General features: G+C 53.4%; 2 protein-coding genes across 8 annotated transcripts; both read left to right on the forward strand.

Moving 5' to 3' along the window:
* Positions 1 to 6: 6 nt before the first annotated feature.
* On the forward strand, positions 7 to 9,397 carry LOC108523644 (ras-interacting protein 1-like; the record flags this gene model as incomplete). Its single annotated transcript, XM_017864367.1, has 7 exons — positions 7 to 282; positions 2,098 to 2,135; positions 2,370 to 2,521; positions 4,562 to 4,805; positions 5,013 to 5,185; positions 7,921 to 8,068; positions 9,244 to 9,397. Coding segments are annotated over 4 exons (501 nt in total), but the record flags the coding sequence as incomplete, so codon positions are not given.
* A 165-nt stretch (positions 9,398 to 9,562) lies between these two features.
* On the forward strand, positions 9,563 to 17,473 carry MAMSTR (MEF2 activating motif and SAP domain containing transcriptional regulator). 7 transcript variants are annotated; one of them, XM_017864356.1, is made up of 10 exons: positions 9,563 to 10,564; positions 11,155 to 11,262; positions 13,481 to 13,519; positions 14,295 to 14,590; positions 14,767 to 14,951; positions 15,303 to 15,405; positions 15,647 to 15,841; positions 16,164 to 16,349; positions 16,439 to 16,493; positions 16,660 to 17,473. In XM_017864356.1, the coding sequence occupies exons 2-10, from the start codon at positions 11,205 to 11,207 to the stop codon at positions 16,941 to 16,943; spliced, it is 1,401 nt and encodes a 466-aa protein (XP_017719845.1). In that variant the 5' UTR covers positions 9,563 to 10,564; positions 11,155 to 11,204; the 3' UTR covers positions 16,944 to 17,473. The 7 variants fall into 7 exon arrangements, with proteins under 7 accessions (XP_017719845.1, XP_017719847.1, XP_017719844.1 ...); XM_017864355.1 differs by having other exon boundaries at positions 9,564 to 10,564; positions 11,184 to 11,262; XM_017864357.1 differs by having other exon boundaries at positions 10,188 to 10,564; positions 11,184 to 11,262; positions 14,448 to 14,590.
* Positions 17,474 to 21,481: the final 4,008 nt, after the last annotated feature.

Below are 21,481 nucleotides of genomic sequence, written 5' to 3' on the forward strand. Positions count from 1 at the left end.
TTCTCCTGTCGCCTGTGCGGCCGCGGCCTGCAGGAGCGCGGTGAGGCACTGGCCGCCTACCTGGACGGCCGTGAGCCAGTCCTGCGCTTCCGGCCGCGCGAGGAGGAGGCGCTGCTGGGCGAGATCGTGCGCGCCGCAGCCACTGGTGCGGGGGACCTGCCGCCCCTCGGGCCCGCCACGCTGCTGGCGCTGTGCGTACAGCATTCCGCCCGTGAGCTGGAGCTGGGCCACCTGCCGCGACTGCTGGGTCGCCTGGCCCGGCTCATCAAGGAGGCCGTCTGGGTGAGCGCCCCCCAATCCCCATCCAGCCCCGCCAGCGCCCCAAGTCCCTTCTCCAGCCTCCCCTCCCCACATTCAACCCTTTTCATAGCTGGGCTGGGTGAAACCACTGTTCCCATGATGCCTTGGGAAGGATTTGGGTTTTGTTTTTGTTTTTGTTTTTTGTTTTTGAGACGGAGTCTCGCTCAGTTGCCCAGGCTGGAGTGCAGTGGCGGTCTTGGCTCACTGCAACCTCTGCCTCCTGGGTTCAAATGATTCTCCTGCCTCAGCCTCCCGAGTAGCTGGGATTACAGGCGCCTGCCATCACGCCCGGCTAATTTTTTGTATTTTTGGAAGAGCCGGGGTTTCACCATCTTGGCCAGGCTTGTCTGGAACTCCTGACCTCGTGGTTCGCTCGCCTCAGCCTCCCAAAGCGCTGGGATTACAGGTGTGAGCCACTGCCCCCAGCGTTTTGGGGTTATTAAATAGTAAGGGGCCCCCCATAGAACGCTGGGAGTTGTAGATCCACTGCACTGAAGGGGAAGCCCAAACTCACGTTAGGAGAACTCACCTAAGCACTGAACTCACCTTAGGAAGAAACCATTATGGGAGATGGTGGGGGAGAGATCCCACTGGATGAGAAGTTGGGAGAGGTCAGTGTGAGAATTCACTGCAGCCCATTGGGCTTGGAGTTTGGATAGTAGTGAGCAAGTTCATTCTTGGAGGTGAGGAAGCACAAAGCCACTGGACCTACAGATGGAAGTTCCAGAAAGAAACCATTCAGAGTTGGGGAACGTTCCATCCTATTGAGCTAGGGCCTAACCAGAGAGGTTTAAGGAGTTTCTTGAGGGTAAAAATTGGAGAAGAGGACCTGAAGGAGCTACACTACTCATAATCATAGAGTGTGTGTGTTTTAAAAAGTAAGGAGAGACCATTCTAAAGCTTGTGGGATTAGAATTTGTCTGAAGAGCTGGGCGTGGTGGCTCATGCCTGTAATCCCAGCACTTTGGGAGGCTGAGGCGGGCAGATCACCTGAAGTTGGGAGATCGAGACCATCCTGGTTAACATGGTGAAACCCTGTCTCTATTAAAAATACAAAAAATTGGCCGGGCGCGGTGGCTCAAGCCTGTAATCCCAGCACTTTGGGAGGCCGAGACGGGCGGATCACGAGGTCAGGAGATCGAGACCATCCTGGCTAACACGGTGAAACCCTGTCTCTACTAAAAAATACAAAAAACTAGCCGGGCATGGTGGCGGGCGCCTGTAGTCTCAGCTACACGGGAGGCTGAGGCAGGAGAATGGCCTGAACCCGGGAGGCGGAGCTTGCAGTGAGCTGAGATCTGGCCACTGCACTCCAGCCTGGGTGACAGAGCGAGACTCCGTCTCAAAAAACAACAACAACAACAACAACAACAACAAAAAATTAGCCAGGCATGGTGGCGCATGCCTGTAATCCCAGCAACTTGGGAGGCTGAGGCAGGAGAATCGCTTGAACCTGGGAGGCAGAGGTTGCAGTGAGCCGAAATTAAGCCATTGCACCCCAGCCTGGGCAACAGCAGGGAAACTCCATCTCAAAAAAAGTAAAAAAGAATCCGTATGAGGAGTAAAGGCCGGTTGCAGTGGCTCACACTATAATCCTACTGCTTTAGAAGGCCAAGGTAGGAGGATCATTTGCGCTCAGGAGTTGGAGACCATCCGGGGCAACATAGTGAGACTCCATCTCTAAGAAAAGTAGGATCAGTCTCTATGAGAATTGTGCTTCTAGAAAAAACAGAGTATTAACTCATAAGCCCCTCTGTGGATCCCCCTCACCTTGATTCTGATCTTACTGTTCCACAGGAAAAGATTAAGGAAATTGGAGACCGTCAGCCAGAAAAGTAAGAGAAATTCTGAGCAGAGCGGTCTGGAGGGATGCAGGGGTTGGGTTTTGCGTCCAGTTCTGTGTTCACCCCATGCATGTCTCAGTCCAAGTTTCTGCTTCTCCCTGGCACTCAACTTTTCCAGCTGTGCAATGGGGGTTGGTCTTGGTCTCCCACTTAGACTTAGATATCTTGGGGTTTGTAAACTATGAGGGTTGGGCAGGGATCACAAATTCCTTCCTCTTTTTCAAGCCACCCTGAGGGGGTCCCTGAGGTGCCCCTGACTCCTGAAGCTGTGTCTGTGGAGCTGCGGCCACTCATGCTGTGGATGGCCAACACCACGGAGCTGCTTAGCTTTGTGCAGGAGAAGGTGCTGGAAATGGAAAAGGAGGCTGACCAAGAGGGTGAGCTCTGACCCAAGCTCAGACTTGTCCAAGTCTCCCATCATGCCCTGCACCTGGGAACCTGGGCTCCTGGCTGCCAACTTCTGGTTCTCCCTCTTAACCCCAAGCCTGTCCTCAGACCCACAGCTCTGCAATGACTTGGAATTATGTGATGAGGCCATGGCCCTCCTGGATGAGGTCATCATGTGTACCTTCCAGCAGTCTGTCTACTACCTCACCAAGGTTGGCCCTTGCCTCTTACTTCCTGTTTGACATAGTGTCACTTCCTGTTTCACGTAACACCACTTCTTGTTTGTGGTAACATCACTTCTTGTTTGAACTACACTGTGTGGCTCTGATGTCACTATTTGACCAAGATTTTCTGCTTCTTTGACATGACATCCCATCTCACCCAAGGACTTTGCTGTTCTGACACCACTTGTTTGAGCTTACATCACTTCCTGCCTTTCTGGCTTCTTTTCCTTTGTAATCATCACCTGGGCAAACATGGTGGTTCACATCTGTAATCCCGGCACTTTGGGAGGTCGAGGTGTGTGGATCACTTGAGGTCAGGAGTTTGAGACCAGCCTGGCCAACATGGTGAAACTCCATCTCTACTAAAAATACAAAATTAGCCACGTGTGGTGGCCTGCGCCTGTAATTCCAGCTATTGGAGAGGCTGAGGCACAACAATCACTTGAACCTGGGAGGCGGATGTTGCAGTGAGCCAAGATCACTTCACGCCACTGCACTCCAGCCTGGCAGATGGAGCAAGACTCTGTCTCAAAAAAAATAAAATAAAGCTAGGTGCAGTGCCTCACGCGTGTAATCCCAGCACTTTGGGAGGCCAAGGCAGGCAGATCACGAGGTCAGGAGTTTGAGACCAGACTGACCAACATGGTGAAACCCCGTTTCTACTAAAAATACAAAAATTAGCTGGGTGATGCCTGTAATCCCAGCTACTCAGGAGACTGAGGCAGGAGAATTGCTTGAACCCAGGAGGTGGAGGTTGCAGCGAGCCGAGATTGCACCACTGCACTCCAGCCTGGGCGACAGAGCGAGACTCCATCTCAAAAAAATAAAATAAAATAAAACAAAATAAAAAAATAAAAAGTAGTAATCACCACTTTTGACAGGCTGACCTCACTACTTGGTAACATCACCATTACCACCTTCTGAATCTCCCACTTTCTAAGTCTACTCTTCAGTCACTGTTAAGTTTTATATATAATAAATAGATAAATGATTGATAGATAGCTAGAGATCAAATAGTGCCAGGAACTGATTTAAACTGAAGATCCTCTTTCATCAGGCCCCACTTCCTTCACTTGCTGATCTCACTTCCTACAGTTCTGAATTCACTTCCCTTTCAGAACCACAGATCTTTGTCTTTGAGTGCCCTTCCTGGAAGGGCCTGCTTTCTGCCCCAGTTTCCCCACCACTACCCTTGACCTTAATACCGCTTCTTGGCATTCTTAGGGTTTCTGGCTTATGGTGTGCCTGATGCCCTATCTGCAAGAATGAGAGAGGATCTTTTGGGACAGATGACTATCAGTCTCAGAGTTCCTCTAGCAGTCTAGATTGTGAAGCCCTTTCCTCCTTCACTTCCTGTACATTCCTGCCTAGTGTGCTTTTATTTCTTCTGTTTCTGACCTCATTTCCTGTCCTTGGCCTGATCTCACTTTCCACTGGCAAACTGCCATCCCACTCCCACTTCCTGACTCTCCATTCTTTTTCTTTCTTTGGGGAATTTGGGATGAATAATTCTTTGACTGAAAGGGAACTCTTTGTCCAGTATCCTTTGTCCTCCTTGAGCTGTCTCTGCTGAGAACTACAAGTCCCACAATGCACAAGAGGTGATCTTAAAATACTCAAGAAACTTATATACCCTTCCACCAAGTAGGGATTTGCTCATGGAGACCCTTTGGGTGTTGACTGTAGAATGGACTACAACTCCCAGAAGACTTTGGTGGAACTCCCCATTATCTTCATGCTCTATTACCCTGAAGCTTCCTGGGAGTTGCAGTCTAATCACTTGTTTACCCTTCTCTCTTTCCTCAGACTCTGTATTCAACACTGCCTGCTCTCCTGGATAGTAACCCTTTCACAGCTGGGGCAGAGCTGCCGGGGCCTGGCGCGGAGCTGGAGGCCATGCCTCCAGGGTTGAGACCTACCCTGGGCGTGTTCCAGGCCGCCTTGGAGCTGACCAGCCAGTGCGAGCTGCACCCTGACCTCGTGTCTCAGACTTTTGGCTACTTGTTCTTCTTCTCCAACGCATCCCTTCTCAACTCGCTGATGGAACGAGGTGAAGGTTGGCTGGGAGCTGTCAGGGAGGCAAAGACAGGAGCCACTGAGACTCAGGTCAAATTAGACACACCACGGGCTCAAGTCTCACCTTTGGGTACCCTGGAGAACAAGCTCCAGATCCCAGGCTGAAGGATAGGAACAGTCTGGGAGGCAGGAGGACAGAGTCCAGCTAACCAACTTCCTCTCATACCTTTAATGCCCACAGGTCAAGGCCGGCCTTTCTATCAGTGGTCCCGAGCTGTTCAAATCCGAACCAACCTGGACCTTGTCTTAGATTGGCTACAGGGAGCTGGGCTGGGCGACATTGCCACTGAGTTCTTCCGGAAACTCTCCATGGCTGTGAACCTGCTCTGTGTGCCCCGCACTTCCCTGCTCAAGGTGACTGCTGGTCAGCTGTACCTGACCTGACCTCTGACTCCTCAACCCCCCTCAGCCACCTTCTGTATTCAGCTCACCGTTGGAGCTCTCCTTGAACCCCATGCCATCCCCAGCTCAGACACTGTGGGTAACACATTGGCAGGTAGAAGGAAGCCAGCACCAACAATGACCAAACTCGGCTGTGTCTGAATCCTGGTGGAACTTATTAAAAATGGCTTCCAGGCCTGGGCCAGGCACGGTGGCTCACGCCTGTAATCCCAGCACTTTGGGAGTCTGAGGCGGGCAGATCACGAGGTCAGGAGATCGAGACCATCCTGGCTAACACAGTGAAACCCGGTATCTACTAAAAAAAATACAAAAAATTAGCCAGGCGTAGTGGCGGGCTCCTATAGTCCCAGCTCCTTGGGAGGCTGAGGCAGCAGAATAGCGTGAACCCGGGAGGCGGAGCTTGTAATGAGCCGAGATTGCGCCACTGCACTCCAGCCTGGGCAACAGAGCAAGACTCCGTCTCAAAAAAAAAAAAAAAAAAATAGTTTCCAGGCCTGGCGTGGTGGCTCATGCCTATAATCCCAACACTTTGGGAAGCCTAGGCAGGTAGATCACTTGAGGCCAGGAGTTTGAGACCAGCCTGGCCAACATGGCAAAACCCTGTCTCTACTAAAAATACAAAAATTAGCCAGGCATGGTGGCACACGCCTGTAATCCAAGTTACTCTGGAGGCTGAAGCAGGAGAATCGCTGGAACCTGTGAGGCAGAAGCTGCATTGAGCCAAGACTGCACCATTGCACTCTAGCCTGGGCAACAGAGCAAGATCCTGTCTCCAGGAAAAAAAAAAAAAAAAAAAAGTTTCCAGGGTCCCTCACTCAGACATGCTGAGTCAGAAAGTCTGGTATGAGACCAAGGAACATGTTGGTCAAAACATTCATTGAACATGAACTACCTGCCAGGCACACTGTTTAGCACTTCTAGTTTAATGCTGACAAAGCCCCATCGAAGTAGGTGACTGACTATTTTTCAGATGAGGAAACAGAATCAGGTAGGACAGGTCACTTGATTTCATTTATTTTTCCTTATTTATTTATTTATTTATTTATTTTGAGACAGAGTCTCACTCTGTCACCCAGGCTGGAGTGCAATGGTGTGATCTCGGCTCACTCCAACCTCCCGCCTCCTGGGTTCAAGCGATTCTCCAACCACAGCCTCCTGAGTAGCTGGGATAACAGGCACACGCCACCACACCCGGCTAATTTTTGTAATTTTAGTAGAGACAGGGTTTCACCTTGTTGGGCAGACTGGTTTTGAACTCCTGACCTCAGGGGATTCACCTGCCTTGGCCTCCCAAAGTGCTGGGATTACAAGCATAAGCCACCATGCCTGGCCAATGTCAATTATTTTTATTTTCCTTTCTTTTTAAATATCTTACAAAACTGTTCCCCATAGACATTTATTTATTTATATCAAATGTTTATAATGGGCTGGGTGTAGTGGCTCATGCCTGTAATGCCAGCACTTTAGGAGGCCAAGGTGGGAGGACCACTTGAGCCCAGCTTTCTTCTTCTTCTTCTGAGATGGAGTCTCACCCTGTCACTCAGGCTGGAGTGCAGGCAACACAGGGGAGACACCATCTCTACCAAAAATTTTAAAAATTAGCCAGATGTGGTGGCACACGTCTGTGGTCCCAGCCACGCCAGAAGCAGAGGTGGAAGGACTGCTTGAGTCCAGGTGGTTGAGGCTGCAGTGAGCCACAATCATGCCACTACACTCCAGCATAGGTGACAAAGCAAGACCCTGCCTCAAAACAATAAGGAAGTTTACTATGCATTTAATAAACCCCAGGCAGCATTCCAAGTACTTTACAATTTTGCCATATTGCATCCTCATACCAACTCTATTAGATAGTTCCTGTTCTCCAAATTTATGGATGAGGAGACTAGGGGATGGTGACCTGCCAGAAGGTAATAAGTGACCCACTGGGATTTTTGAACTCAGGCAGTCTAGGTGGAGTCATTGATGGTTCTGATGTCAGCTACATCAGGTGCAGACATTGTCAAACAGATACAAAGAGTGGCCACCACTTTTTGTATGAGTGATGAATCCCAGAATTCACAGAATAATGAATATTCTGAATCCCAGCTAGGCGCAGAATATGAATAATGAATCCCAGCTAGGCGCAGTGGCTCATGCCTATAATCCTAGCACTTTGGGAAGCTTGAGACCAGCCTGGGCAGCATAGTGAGATCCTGTCTCTACAAAAAATTAACGAGGTGTGGTGGCATGTGCTTGTAGTCCCAGCTGCTCTGGAGGCTGGGGCCAAGGATCACTTGAGCCCAGGAGTTTAAGGCTGCAGCAAGCCATGATCGCACCATTGCACTACAGCCTGGGGAAAAGAGTAAGACCCTGTCTTTTAAGGAAAAAAAAAAAAAAAAAAAAAAGAAATCCCCAAGTACCATCGCCAGATTCAATAATATAAACAAATGGCCAATCTTATTTATTTCCACCCCACTCATTTCCTGTATCCTCATTTATCCTGAGGCAAATCACATTTTAAAAAATTGCTGGGAGCACACTCTTCCCCACCATCACTTTGGTGATAAACAGACTTCACAGTGCCCGGAAGACACTGCAGAGATGCCATTATCTTCCCGCCACACCCACTCCCATTACGGAAGCCCTTCCATTTCACTTCTCAGCTGCCCTATAATGACCATCAACCTCTCACCTGATCTTCCCACCAGGCTTCATGGAGCAGCCTAAGAATGGACCACCCCACCTTGACCCCCGCCCAGCTGCACCATCTGCTCAGCCACTACCAGCTGGGCCCTGGCCTCGGGCCGCCAGCCGCGTGGGACCCTCCCCCTGCAGAGCGGGAAGCTGTGGACACAGGTGAGGAGCAATGGGATACAGCATTGGGGCCGTCAGCTTTCTTCTTCTTCTTCTGAGATGGAGTCTCACCCTGTCACTCAGGCTGGAGTGCAGTGCGCGATCTCGGCTCACTGCAACCTCTGCCTCTCAGGTTCAAGCGATTCTCCTGCCTCAGCCTCCTGAGTAGCTGGGATTACAGGCGCGCGCCACCACACCTGGCTAATTTTTTGTATCTTTTTTTTTTTTTTTTTTTTTTTTTTTTGAGAAGGAGTCTCGCTCTGTCGCCGGGCTGGAGTGCAGTGGCCGGATCTCAGCTCACTGCAAGCTCCGCCTCCCGGTTTAGCCATTCTCCCTCCTTCCAGCCTCCCGAGTAAGCTGGGCTACAGGCACCGCCGCCTTGCCCGCGCTAGTTTTTTTTTTGTATTTTTTAGTAGAGACGGGGTTTCACCATGTTAGCCAGGATGGTCTCGATCTTCTGACCTCGTGATCCGCCCGCCTTGGCCTCCCAAAGTGCTGGGATTACAGGCTTGAGCCACCGCGCTCGGCCAATTTTTTGTATCTTTAGTAGAGACGGGGTTTCACCATGTTGGCCAGGCTGGTCTCGAACTCCTGACCTCGTGATCCCCCCCGCCTCGGCCTCCCAAAGTACTGGGATTACAGGCGTGAACCACTGCACCTTTCTTCTTTTCTCAGAATCTTGGAGTCCAGATCCCCAGTCTCCTTCTAAACCGATTCTGGACCCCTGTCCCTCTCCACCAGGAATAAGTGCAGGACCCAGCCCCTTCCCCCCTCAAGATACAGGAGTTCAAGCCCCCAGCTCCCTTTATTCTCAGTGGTTCGCATCCCTAGTCCATTCCCTCCACCAGCCACCCACCCACCACCCCTAGGAGTCCAGGTCTCGGGACTTTTGCTCCCCTGAACTTGACTCCTCCATCTTTAGGAATCTGTAAGGCAAGTTTCCAGCCCCTTCTCAGGGATTTGGGAAGCCGTTTCCCAGGCAACGGTGGCTTTCCATCGTCTGAATTACAACTTCCATCATGCCCAGGGGCTCCTAGAGTAGCGTGTGAACGGACCCCTCTCCAGGAGTTGCTGGGGTTTGAAGTTTTTTCTTCCTTTGGGTGTGACGCAGCCTCACCCCAATGCAACTACCTCACTCCCACTTTCAGACTCTAACCCCGCCTACTTCGGTCTCACAGGTGACATCTTCGAAAGCTTCTCCTCGCACCCGCCCCTCATTCTGCCCCTGGGGAGCTCGCGCCTGCGCCTCACTGGTCCAGTGACTAACGACGCCTTGCACCGTGAACTCCGCAGGCTACGCCGCCTCCTCTGGGATCTTGAGCAGCAGGAGCTGCCTGCCAATTATCGCCATGGGCCTCCCGTGGCCGCGTCTCCATGAGAACCAATACCAAACGAGAGCGCGCACCTTGAAATGTCGCAGGCTTCCACTGACAGGAGCCCGCCTGAGCGCAGAGCTTTATGGGAGTTGTAGTTCTTATCCCGCGTGGAATGTTGGGAGATTGAGTTTTCGGGAAGTAGCGGATGGGACGGTGGGAGCATGGGCTTAGGATGTGAATGCCAAGGACAAATAAAGGTATCTGTGGTATCGGCAGCGCCTCAATTGTTAAGACTTGGGGGCGCTAATGATGGTTTTCTGCAGAACAAGGTTGCAGGGCCCTTGTCTGGGCCCCTGCCGAGTCTGAGTAGGTATTTATAGCCACGGCCTTGGCTCGCCCTTTTGCATGTAATCCAATCCAAGAGCACAGGAGCCTCCCACACCCCTCAGAACAGGGCCCTAAGCTTGCTCTGCCGATTATAAGGCCCTCAGTCCTGCCAGTGGGAACCAGCGATGTCTCCCTTCGACCCCCCACCCGCAAATCCATACTCCAGCCCCCTCCTCCCTCAAACCCAGGAATCTGAGTCCCCAGCCCCCTCTGGACCTTTGCCTGCCGGGCACACCGCCGAATCCCAACACCTCTGTCCCCGTTCCCAGCACCCCAGAGGCCCCTGCCTCTTTTTCTTCAAACCCAGGAGTCGAGGTCCCCATCCCTCTCCTTTCTTGGATCCAGGAATCTGGGACCCCAGTTTGAACTTTTCACTCCCCTGAACTTGACTCCAGTTGCTGCGTCAGGGAAAAAGTAGGCGACAGGTGGCACCTGCCGGCAGGGCCGGGACACGACCACCTGCCGCTGCTGCTCACCCGGCGCCCCTCTCCGGGCACCTGCTTCTGTCAGTCCGCCTGCCACCGCTCCACCCCACCTCACAGCCCCAGGACGCGCAGGGGGAGCGAGCCAGGGAACCCTGGCGTCCTCCCTCCTACCCTCCAGCATCCCCCCAGGCCCGCTCAGGCCCTCCCAGCGGGTGCTCCCACCCCTTCTCAGGGTCCCCAGCGGGGCTCCTGGCACACCCCAGGAAGGTGGGTTGGAGGCGGTCCCAGGCTGGTGGGGCGGAGCCTGCGGTGTCCAGCCTCGGCCTCTAGACTCAACCCGCCCCAGAGCACAGCTTCGCCGAGCCCACCTGGTGAGAAGCCCCTGGGGTGGACGGGGGGCGCACTCCTCAATGGTCCTGTCCCCTCTCTGGTCCCAGTCCCTTCCCCAGAGACCGTGGTGGCTGACACCCCACTCACTCCTTCTCAGATACAGGTCACAGGGACCCTTCTATTCCTCAGAAACCTGTCAGGGCCGGGTTCCCCTCTCCACCCAGGATCTTGGATTCTCATCTCCTTAGAGTATTGAGTTCCAGCCCTTAACCTCCTTCTCCTTCAAGATTCCAGAGTCCAGGCCCCACTGCTTCCTCCCTTTCCTTGATGCAGGGGTCCCAACCCACAACCCCTTCCTCCTCAGGACCTACGATTCCCAGATCCCAGGTCCCTCCCCTCCCAGGATACCGGAGTTGAGGCCCTCAGCCCCTGTCTTTCAGACCAGGGTCTGGGTTCCCAGCTTTCTCCTACCTTGGAGCAAGGTGTCTGCAGCCCCCTCCTCTACAGCCCCTGGGATCTAGAAGTTATGGCCCAAGGCTGCTCCTATTCCCACCTCCCTCGGGCCCTTTCCCTGCTGAATTCACTCACAGGGGCAGCCTTCTGACCTCCACTCTGAGCCAGCCCACTATAGGGCCCCTGCCCTGCCCCCTCTCCGTCCAGGTCCCCATCCCGGCCTTGGCAATGACCCTGGCGGCTTCCTCCCAGCGTTCCCAAATCATTCGCTCCAAGTTCCGATCTGGTGAGAGAGGGCTGTCTTCATGTGTGGGGGATGGGATCCTGAGAATGCTGTACTCTGGGGTGGGAAGGGAGGGGTGGTAGGACCCATGAGGCCTGCGTTTTTTGTGCAAAAGGTCACTTTGCATAAAGGAGGCCCCAGCACAGGGGTCCAGCTGTGGTGGATCAAGTGTGCAAATGGCTAGTACCACCCTCACAGGGGAGCAATGGGGATTGGAGGCCAGGGGCAGGCATGCAGAGTGTTCGAGCACTGCAAAGAAACAAGGGCTTACAATGGTGCACATGCAGAGGCAGAAAAGCAGAGGAGGGACTTCAGGGGACCAATGTGGGAGTTTGGGTGAGGGGACAATGAGCTGTCAAGCTGTGAGTGTCAAAGGTCTTGTTTTAGGTTCCAGGGCAGGCAAAAAGTCTGCAAGTATAGCCGGGCATGGTGGCGCATGCCTGTAATCCCAGCTACTTAGAAGGCTGAGGCAGGAGAATAGTTTGAACCCGGGAGGTGGAGGTTGTGGTGAGCCGAGATAGTGCCATTTCACTCCAGCCTGGAAAGCAAGAGCAAAACTCCATCTCAAAAAAAAAAGTGTGCAAGTGTTTCGAACTATAGATCAGTTCCTGAGAAGGCAAAGGGTACTTCAGTGTGCACATGAGCATGTCTATGTGATTGGTTGGGTATAAAGACACCAGAAACCAAACAGCAAGGAGTGTACAAAAAGGCGCATATATCCAGAGAAGAGCAGAAATGTGCAAAGAGAGATCCTTGCTCCCAAACTGAGCAAACCCTGAGTGTGCACATAAGATAGTTAACATTCATCCTGGCCAGGTGTGGTGGCTCATGCCTGTAATCCCAGCACTTTGGGAGGCCGAGGCAGGTGGATCACCTGAGGTCAGGAGTTCAAGACCAGCCTGGCCAACATGGCGACACCCTGTCTCTACTAAAAATACAAAAAATTGACACCAAACGAGGTGGCTCACGCTTGTAGTCCTAGCACTTTGGGAGGCTGAGATGGGCAGATTGCCTGAGCTCAGGAGTTCGAAACCAGCCTGGGCAACACGGTGAAACCCCATCTCTACTAGAATACAAAAAATTAGCCGGGCATGGCGGCATGTGCCTGTAGTCCCAGCTACTGGGGAGGCTGAGGCAGGAGAACTGCTTGAACTCGGGAGGTGGAGGTTGCAGTGAGTCTACATCGCACCACTGCACTCCAGCCTGGGTGACAGAGCAATACTCTGTCTCAAAAAAAAAAAAAAAAAAAAAAAAAAAAAATTAGCTGGGTGTGATGGTGGGCACCTGTAATCCCAGCTACTTGGGAGGCTAAGGCAGGAGAATCACTTGAACCTGGGAGGCAGAAGTTGCAGTAAGCCGAGATCATGACATTGCCCTCAAGCCTGGGTGACAGAGCGAGACTCTGTCTCAAAAAAAAAAAAAAAGATAGTTAACATTCATCCTGGGCAACACAGCGAGACCAGTCTCTACAAAAAATAAAAACAAAACAAAAAAATTTAGCTAGGTGTAGTGGTGCATGCCTGTAGCCCCAGGTACTCAGGAGACTGAGGTGGGAGGATGGGTTGAGCCTGGGAGTTCAAGGCTGTGATCGCACCCCTGCACTCCAGCCTGGGATACTGAGCGACACTTTGTCTCTAAAAAAATAAAACAAATTTAAAAAAGGAAAAAAGAGTGTTAACATAGATGCTGAGGCACAGTGGGTCAAGGATGAAGAGTGTGCAAAAACATGCAAGTGCACAAAAATGGCATGTGTGCAAAACTAGAGCCCAAAGAGATGCATACTTAAAATGTGGATATGCGGAGAGTGTTAACTGTAGGAAGGCCCCCAGATAGCACAGAAAGTAGCAGGAGCGCATGGATAAAGGGAGGCGAGGTGCAAAGGGGCCAGGCTGCCAAGATGGCGATTGCGCACGGGGTGGGGTGGGCACACGCTTGCTCATGGAGGGGGCAGGTGGAGCCAGGGGCAGGGCTGCCTCCTGCCTGCACGCTGGCTGGCTCGTAGCCCCAGAATGGCGCTGGCCCGCAGCGCTGCGCTGGCAGAGAGCAGGCGGGAGGCCCGAGGAAGGGAGCCTGCTGCCCGCCCACCCGCCTGCACAGGCTGTGTAAGGGGGCTGGGCACGCGTGTCCCGCCAACAACTGCAGCTCCCACCCGCCTGCCAGGCCAGGCTTCTGGACACTCCCTTCCCGCCTTCCTCCTCCCACCTCCCTCCTCCCTCCACAGTCCTCCAGCTTCGGATCCACAGACGGAATCAGGAGCAGAGTAAGTGTGGGCCCCAAAAGGGAGGGGATGGTGACCTCTCCCGCCGATTGGGATATCCTGGAATACAGCTGCCAGATAGCCTTCATTGGTTCCTGCAGCTCAGTCCCCATCCTCCGGGACAGACCAAAATCCCAGCCTGTCCTTTCCCAAGGATCCAGGAGTCCAGGTCTCTGGCCACCCCACCCCTGGGAGCTCTGCTTCCTGCTTCTCCACCCCAATGAGATGCATGAGTTTGGATCCTGCTTCTTTGGAGAAGATGGGCATCCGGTCTCCACATTTGGTATACATGAGAAGCTCTGGATGTAGTTTTTTTGTTTTTGAGATGGAGTCTTGCTCTGTCGCCAGACTGGAGTGTCATGGCTCAATCTAAGCCCACTGCAATCTCTACCTCCCAGGTTCAAGCGATTCTCCTGCCTCAGCCTCCTGAGTAGCTGGGATTACAGGCAGGCGCCACCACGCCCGGCTAATTTTTGTATTTTTTGTAGAGGCGGGGTTTCACCATGTTGGCCAGGTGGGTCTCGAACTCCTGACCTCAAGTGATCCATCCGCCTCAGTCTCCCAAAGTGCTGGGATTACAGGCATGAGCCACCGCAGTTGGCCTGCATGTAGCTTTCAGCCTCTCCCTCTCCCCAAGAACCAGGAGTGCAGGCCCCACCCCTGTCCTAGCAAAACCTCAGACATCTGTGATCCTCAGCTACCACACCCCTTTGTGATAGAAAATTCCTGCTTTACTTGAGAATGTAACAACCGGGCCCCCCGACACCTCCGCCCTCAGATCCAGGAGTTCAGGCGCCCAGCTCCCAGCACTCAAGTCTTGCTCCCTGGCCTGCCCTCCTGCACCCCGGGGCCCCGCTTTCCACACAGCCTTGCTCCTCCCGGCTTGGCTTGCTGCCTGCAGGCCTCTCAGGGTCCTTCACCGTCTCTCCAGTCTCGGATCCAGACCCGTGGATCTCAGCCTCAGGTCCTCCTCTGGCCCCGGCCTTGCCCTCGGGCACGGCCCCTTTCCTCTTCAGCCCTGGGGTCCTGCTCCCCGAGCCAGAATATTGTCCTCCTTGGAGGTCCCCAAAGAAGGTGAGTCTCGACCGGAGGGAGAGGTCCCTATGAGAGCCCAGCCTTTGTCTCCCTTGCTGCTGCTGCCATTTTTGCTCCTCTTTGGAGGCACCGAGCTGACTCTACTTTGCATGTAGCCTCTGGGCAGGAAGGTGGGAGCCGCGCTGAAGCCTAGCACATCATAGCTACTCTTTCAGGAGTCTCCCAAGATCTCCCAACGCTGGAGGGAGTCCAAGCCCAGGGGGAACTTGACATACCACCAGTACATGCCCCCAGAGCCGAGACAGGGATCCAGGGCAGACCCCCAAGCCGAGGGGTCCGCCCTGGGTCCTCCCGGGCCACCTCTGTGGGAAGGGACAGACTCGCAGCAGCCACATCCTAGGTATGACGCCCCTTTCTGTTCTCCCGGGACCCAGAAATTCAGGTCCCAGCATCCTCCTCTCTCAAACCTCGAGTCCACGATTAGGGGATTCGGGCCCCAACCCCTCCTCCCCCAGGGTTTAAGAGTCCGGGATCCCAGCCCCTCCCTTTGCCCTTCCAACCCGAGTCTGAACCCCTAGTTCCTCCTCCCCCATGCACAGAAATCTAGCCCCATGTTTGCGCCCTCGGAGACCCAGAATTCTGGGCCCTCACTTTTCTGCATCTTCCCCAGCCCCCCGTTTTTGAGGACCCCAGAACGCCTTTTCCCCCTCTACCTCTCTAACCTTTGTTCACCCCTCACGATTATCACCAGGATGAAGCCCTCTGTCCTCACTCCCTGCCCACCAGGAGTCCCTAGCCCCTCGCCCCCTCCACACAAGTTGGAACTTCAGACCCTTAAACTGGAGGAGCTGACGGTAAGTTTGGGGTGTAACTTTCCAGGCTGGCTCTCTCCTTCGGTGGGGTCCCAGAATTCCAACCCCGCAGCCTCTACCCTCTGGAAATCCAGGACATCGGGTACCCAGTCCCATCGTGTTTTAGGGTCCCAGGAGTCCGAACCCCCAGTGTCTCCTTTCTCGGCTTCCAAATATCCTGTCCGGCTCCCGCCTGCGCCCCGGAGCTCGCCCAGCACTGCCTCTTCCCACCCCCCCTCCCCAGGTCTCAGAGCTCCGGCAGCAGCTGCGCCTGCGGGGCCTCCCAGTGTCGGGGACCAAAGCCATGCTCCTGGAGCGCATGCGCGGCGGCGCCCCGCCCCGCGAGCGGCCGAAGCCGCGGCGCGAGGACAGTCCCGCGGGTGCTCCCTGGCCGCGCCTCAGGCCCAAGGCCCTGGCAGCCGCCCGGCGTCAGGGCTCGGTGAGGGCGGGGCTATGCGCGTGTGGACCAATGAAGAGAAAGCAAAGTGGGAGGGGCGGGGAGTCGAAAAAACTAGCCAATGAAGTATGGGGGCGTGGACCAGCGGTGGGAAGCCTTGAAGGCGAGGGGGCGTAGTTCAGAGCAACGGAGGGCGGATCTTTAGGGAAGAGGAGCCAATGAAAGAATAGGGGGCGAGACCAAAGGAGGGGTTGATGAGCAACGGGTCGCGACAGGATCAAGGGGTGGAGCCACACTTTGCGAGTGGGTGGGGTTGCGCCCGGTGGGCGTGGCTTATTGGAGCTACCCATCTTGGCTGTTCTAGGTCAAGTCCAGCGCAGCATCTCACAGGCCACCTCTTCCACGTGCCGCGGCTACCCCGGGGACGGCTCCGGCTCCAACTCCCACTTCGGCTCCTGCTGCAGCTCCAGCCCTGAACCCTTCCTCAGCGCCGGGCTCAGCGGCTCTGACTCTGGAGGAGGAGCTGCAGGAAGCGATCCGGAGGGCGCAGGTAAGAGGGTGTGGGTTGAATCCGGCTAGGGTTCTCTAGTCAGGTCCAGATCGGAGTCCTGAGTTCTCGCCAAATTTCTCCATCCGCAGTTGCTTCCGAACCGGGGCATCGATGACATCCTGGAGGATCAGGTGGAGCCTGATGGTAGGATCCGAATTCTTAGGTTTAGGGGAGGTAGGGGCTGAGGTTCCGGACTCCTGCGTCCAAGAGAGGCATGAGCTGGGGAGCTGGACTCCTGGAAATGGGGTTTGGGGGGCTGGCGCCCGGACCCCTGACTTTCCCAGCTCACGTACCATTCTTTATCCCGCAGACCCCCTGCCCCCCATTCCCCTGGACTTCCCTGGCTCCTTCGACGTGCTGTCCCCTTCCCCGGACTCTGAAGGCCTCTCATCTGTTTTCTCCTCTTCACTCCCATCTCCCACGAACTCCTCCTCCCCTTCTCCCAGGGACCCCACGGACTCCCTGGACTGGCTGGAGGCCCTGAGCGGGGGTCCTCCTCTGGGTTCTGGTCCCCCACCCCCCAGCATCTTCTCTGCTGACTTATCTGACTCTAGCAGCAGCCGGCTGTGGGACCTGCTGGAGGATCCGTGGTGATGGATTCTGGGATTTACAGAGACAGAGAACTGGTGGGGGTGGAGAGAAGCTCTTTGGGGGAGGAGAGGGAACTACCAGCAGAGCCCCTCCTACCGCAGACACAGGACGGGAGACAACCTCCAACCCCACCTGCCTCCTGAAGTGCTGCTGACATGCAATGCAACTGCCTGAACTTTGCCTACCTGGCCTCCTTATGATCCCCCTCCGGGGTGGTACGGTTGGGGGGCTTCTTTTGCTGCTGGCCACAGCAAACAAGCTGCTTGCTGCTTCCTTCAGAGACCTCATGGATGTTTTTACATGCTCCCGACCCCAGTAGATGGCTGCCTGTTGTTTGGGGAGCCTGGAAGGTGGTTATGCCTTTTGAATGCAGGAGAGGAGCAAGAAAGAGTGCAGAGGGAGAATAGGGGAGCCAGACCCTGACCTCCCAGGGTTGTGGTTGGAGATGAAAAAATTAGAAGCATCAGGTCTAAGATCAGCTTCTCTTGGAAGCAGAGTCTGAGACAAGATATAAATGCCAGTGATTTATTAAAGAAGTGTTCTGCCGGGCACGGTGGCTCATCCTGCAATCCCATTACTTTGGAAGGCCGAGGCAGGTGGATGACCTGAGGTCAGGAGTTCCAGACCAGCCTGGCCAACATGGTGAAACCCTGTCTCTACCAAAAATACAAAAAAAAAAAAAAAAAATTAGCTGGGCATGGTGGCACATGCCTGGAATCCCGGCTACTTGGGAGGTTGAGGCAGGAGAATCTCTTGAACCCGGGAGGCAGAGGTTGGGGTAAGCCAAGATCGTTCCATTGCACTCCAGCCTGGGCAACAGGAGCGAAACTCCATCTTAAAAAAAAGGAAAAAAAAAAGAGAGAGAGAGAGAAAAAAAGAAAAAAATGTTCCCAGGAGCAGCCAGTGGAAGAGTGGGGACAACAGGACAGCAAAGGGGAAGAGGAGCAAGAGGTGACTTCAGGTGAAGTGCCAACCTCAGCCTAATCCTGCAGGGAGCTCCAGAGCACAAATTAAGTTGTGGAGTCTTTCCCATCTTGGGACACATGGAACTGGGCCTTTGTATCTCCCTGTTTGAGCTTATTATAGCCAAACAACAAACCACCCCAAAACCAGCCTCAGTGGCAAATGACTGTAACCCCAGCACTTTGGGGAAGCTGAGGCAGGCAGATCACTTGAGGCCAGGAATTCAAGACCAGCCTGGCCAACATGGTGAAACCCATCTCTACTAAAAATACAAAAAAACTAGCCAGATATGGTGGTGGGAGCCTGTATTCCCAGCTACTTGAGAGGCTGAGGCAGGAGAATTGCTTGAAACAAGGAGGTGGAGGTTGCAGTGAGCTGAGATCATGCCACTTCACTCCAGCCTGGGCAACAGAGTGATACTCCATCTCAAAACAAACAAAAAACAAACAACAAAAACCCACACCACCCCAAAACTTAGAGTTGTAAAACAATAACTATACATGATTGCTCACAAATGCATGGGTTGACTGGGCTCAGCAGGGCAGTTCTTCAGTTCCATGTTATGTTGGCTAGAGTTGCAGTCATCTCAGGGCCCACCTGGGCTAGCACATACAAGATGGCACATTAGATGTGTGTGGCACCATGGTGGGGATAGCATGGCGCTGGGCCCAGCTAGGTTGTGGGGACATCTGGACTTCTCTCATTCTCCATGCAGTGTCAGCACTGTCCCTCTGTGGCCTCTCCACCAGAGTAACTAGATTTCTTGCATGATAGCTCAGGGGTCCCAAGAATGAGTACTCCAAGAGGGGGGAGCACAAGCTACCAGTCTTTTAAAGACTAGGCTTGAAACTGGCACAATTTATCTTCCATTGTATTTTATAATTAATGCAAGTCAGGCAACCCGAGGTTAAATATGGGAGGGCACTATACACATCTGAATATCAGGGACATGCTCACTAGGGGCTATATTTGGAGACTTGCCACTACACCACCCCTAGTCAGTCATGAGCCATGGGTCACGGAGGGAGAGAGGAATAAATTCCCAGGATCCTCTAGCCCAAGGGCACTCCTGTGAAGAATGTCATAGGGTAAGTTATTCACAGCAAAATGTTTTAAAATGTAGGTTTTGGTCGGGCGTGGTGGCTGATTCCTGTAATGCCAGTACTTTGGGAGGCCGAGGTGTGTGGATCACGAGGTCAGGAGTTCGAGACTAGCCTGACCAATATGGTGAAATCCAGTCTCTAGTAAAAATATAAAAATTAGCAAGGCGTGGCAGTGTGTGCCTTTAATCCCAGCTACTCGGGAGGCTGAGGCAGGAGAATGGTGTGAACCCGGGAGGCAGAGCTTGTAGTGAGCCGAGATTGCGCCACTGCACTCCAGCCTGGGTGACAGAGTGAGACTTCATCTCAAAAAAAGAAAAAATAATAATAATAATAATAAATAGGTTTCAGGGCCAGGCACCGTGGTTCATACCTGTAGTCCCAGCTACTCTGGAGGCTGAGGCAGGAGGATCACTTGAGCCTGGGAGTTTGAGGTTACAGTGAGCTATGACTGCACCACTGCACTCCAGCCTGGGCAACAGATCAAGACCCTGTCTTTCAGAAAAAAAAAAAAAAAAAAAAGGCTGGGTGCAGTGATTCACACCTGTAATCCTAGCACTTTGGGAGGCCGAGGCGGGTGGATCACCCTGAGATCAGAAGTTTGAGACCAGCCTGGCCAACATGGTGAAACCCCATATCTACTAAAAACACACACACACACACACACACAAATTAGCCGAGCGTGGTGGTGCACACCTGTAGTTCCAGCTACTCGGGAGGTTGAGGCAGGAGAATCACTTGAACCTGCGAGGCAGAGGTTGCAGTGAGATGAGATCATGCCTGCACTCCAGCCTGGGCAACACAGTGAGACTCCATCTAAACAAAACAAAACAAAACAAAAAAACAAACAAACAAGAAGAGGCAAGGTAAGCAGGTTTGAGATTACCTAGTTTGAATTTCAGCAAGCTCTGGAGCATAAAGGTTGTCCTGAGTTTTTAGTACCTGGCCCGGGGGTAATTAGCACAGGTGGATGGTGGCTCAGGGAGCCTGTGCTCATAAAGGTGTGGATGGGATGTGGGCTCTGGATTGGCTGGTTTACATAGGAAAGGTGAGTAGTTAACTATCTCTAGCATTTGGGGTTGCTGGAATGGGGATTTAAATCACATTTAGTATGTCATAACTTAGTCCACAAGGAAAAAAAAAAAATCAGATTTAGGCTGGGAACTATGGCTCACACCTGTAATCCCAGCACTTTAGGAGGCCAAGGCAGGAGGATCGCTTGATGCCAGAAATTCCCAGAACAACCTGGGCAACATAGCGAGACCCCGTCTATGAAACAAAGTGTTGCTCTTTCATCAAGGCTCGAGTGCAGTGGCACAATCATGGCCTCTACCTCCTGGGCTCAAGTGATCCTCCCACTTCAGTCTCTGGAGTTTCTGGGACTATAGGCACACACCACCATGCTCAGCTAATTTATTTATTTATTTATTTAGAGACGGAACTTCACTCTTGTTTCCCAGGCTGGAGTGCAATGGCACGATCCTGGCTCACTGCAACCTCCACCTCCCAGGTTCAAGCTATTCTCCTGCCTCAGCCTCCCGAGTAGCTGGGATTACAGGCACACACCACCACACCAGGCTAATTTTTTGTATTTAGTGGAAACGGGGTTTCACTATGTTAGTCAGGCTGGTCTCGAATTCCTGATCTCAGGTGATCCCCCAGCCTCGGCCTCCCAAAGTGCTGGAATTACAGGCGTGCGCCACCATGCCCAGCCATTTTTGCATCTTTTATAGAGGACAGGGTTTCACTATGTTGCTCAGGCTGGTCTTGAGCTCCTGACCCCAAGTGATCCTCCCACCTCAGCCTCCCAAAGTGCAGGGATTACAGGTGTGAGCCACCACACCTGGCCCAGAGACTTTACTGACTGTATCGCTCTCCATATTAATCTGTCCCCATATCTGCCTGACTCAGGTCACTCTGTCCCGGTTCTGTCTTCATATCTCTTATGTTCTCTGTCTGATTTGCCCTCTGACTGTTCTCTCTTCCCTGTCTCTGTCTCCAACTCCCTCCTGCCCTTTATCTCTGATGCATCCGTCATCCCTTTCAGTCTCCGCGCTCATCTCTCTGTGTCTCAGGCACTCTTTCAGCTTCTGCCAGGCACCCCGCCTGCCTCCATTGCACTTTCCCCATCTCGCCTGCGTCCAGAGGGGGCAGTGTTGAGCTGAGGGTGCACTTGGTCTCTGCACTGCCCCAAGGAGTCGGGGCCAAGAAGCGGGCTTGGTGGGGTGCGTGTCTGAACCTCAAGCCTAATGGAAAGTCTTGCCTCCTGCACTGCCGACCGCCCGGCATCCAACCCTTCACCAAAGACTTCATCCCTGCCTCCTGCCTCAGGAAAACCAGGGCTGGACCGAGGGGGATCAGATGGGGAACCCCAAGGAGCACCTTCCTGCTCTCCCCCGATCTCAACAGAAGGTGGATATTTACATCGTGAGGCCTGAAAAAGACCATTAACATCAAAATACCAAAATTACTAATGTA

This window comes from Rhinopithecus bieti, unplaced genomic scaffold, assembly GCF_001698545.2.
Source record: "Rhinopithecus bieti isolate Rb0 unplaced genomic scaffold, ASM169854v2 scaffold_75559, whole genome shotgun sequence".
Classification (NCBI taxonomy): domain Eukaryota; kingdom Metazoa; phylum Chordata; class Mammalia; order Primates; family Cercopithecidae; genus Rhinopithecus; species Rhinopithecus bieti.

Excerpts from the sequence above, each read along its gene's own strand:
- MAMSTR (XM_017864356.1), top strand. The coding sequence starts at position 11,205 with ATGACCCTGGCGGCTTCCTCCCAGCGTTCCCAAATCATTCGCTCCAAG. Across the intron at positions 14,952-15,302 it reads TCGCAGCAGCCACATCCTAG|GATGAAGCCCTCTGTCCTCA; the intron begins GTATGACGCCCC and ends GATTATCACCAG. Across the intron at positions 15,406-15,646 it reads TTAAACTGGAGGAGCTGACG|GTCTCAGAGCTCCGGCAGCA; the intron begins GTAAGTTTGGGG and ends CCCCCTCCCCAG.